Below are 1,096 nucleotides of genomic sequence, written 5' to 3' on the forward strand. Positions count from 1 at the left end.
TCATCTCAAGACAAATAAAGTTTCATAAAAATATCATCAAAATTTGCCTAAGCTCTTGAACAACAACTTCACAAAAACAACACCATTACATTTTTTTTTTGTTACAAGAATCCTTAAAAACGACACATAGTATAAGCACAATAATATAACAACAAATTTTCGTGTTTGACCGTCACAATACGATCATTATTATTATAGCACACATGCACGAAGAATCATCAACGATCGAATCAGGACCGTGATTAATAATAATAATAATAATAATAATAAGCCGATCATGCGTAGTTACACAGACCGTATATACAATAACCACCGGGCATACACTTGTTCCCACACGATCCACAATTCCTCTTGTCATACGCCAAATTCACACACTCACCATGGCAACACGAGCTCGTAAACTTGCATTTGTTCTTGCATGCTCCACAGTTATGTTTATCTTCATTCAAATCCATGCACTTATTATTGCAACAAGTCGAATTTCTACCTTCCAAAACATAACATATTTCGTCGTCTTTTTTGCAATGGTCAGCCGCTCTAGGGTTTGGTTGTTTCTCCGCCAGGAACCGGCTTGTGCGTCTTGAAGGAAACGGTCTTATGGTGGTTGGGAATGGCGGGGTGGTGGTGGTGGCGGTGGAGATGGCGGTGAGGGTTATGGTGAGGGCGAGGACTATGGTGATTGATACCATGAAGATTATTTGCATAATCTTCATGATGTTTGATGGTAAGTTGAAGATTGATCTCAGAAGAGTTGGTTTTAAGGTTGTGATCGATGCTATGGTTTGATTTGCTAATTTGGTTTAAGGAAGATGGATCCAATGGGTTGATGTTTTATAGGGTGGTAAAGGGAGGGGTTGACCGCTTGCCATGCACTCTTTGTTTATATTATGATGTTGTTTAAGGTATACTCTATAGTTTAGTTGTCAACTAGGTTTCTTACCATGCCATATATATTCTGCTTTAACATATGCATGCATTTATTATTTAAGTTATGTTTATTTACGTATTAGTAAATGTAAATAGTTATATATTTATCTTCATTACGCTTTTTATACGCTCCGGAATCAAAATCATGAAACTATTCTTAAATTTTGGT

General features: G+C 36.6%; 1 protein-coding gene across 1 annotated transcript; it reads right to left on the reverse strand.

Moving 5' to 3' along the window:
• Positions 1-275: 275 nt before the first annotated feature.
• On the reverse strand, positions 276-713 carry LOC143602094 (uncharacterized). The gene has a single exon (XM_077079328.1). The coding sequence runs from the start codon at positions 711-713 to the stop codon at positions 276-278; it is 438 nt and encodes a 145-aa protein (XP_076935443.1).
• Positions 714-1,096: the final 383 nt, after the last annotated feature.

This window comes from Bidens hawaiensis, unplaced genomic scaffold, assembly GCF_021521415.1.
Source record: "Bidens hawaiensis isolate Kalapana, Puna unplaced genomic scaffold, B.hawaiensis_p1.1 tig00057900_1, whole genome shotgun sequence".
NCBI lineage: Eukaryota > Viridiplantae > Streptophyta > Magnoliopsida > Asterales > Asteraceae > Bidens > Bidens hawaiensis.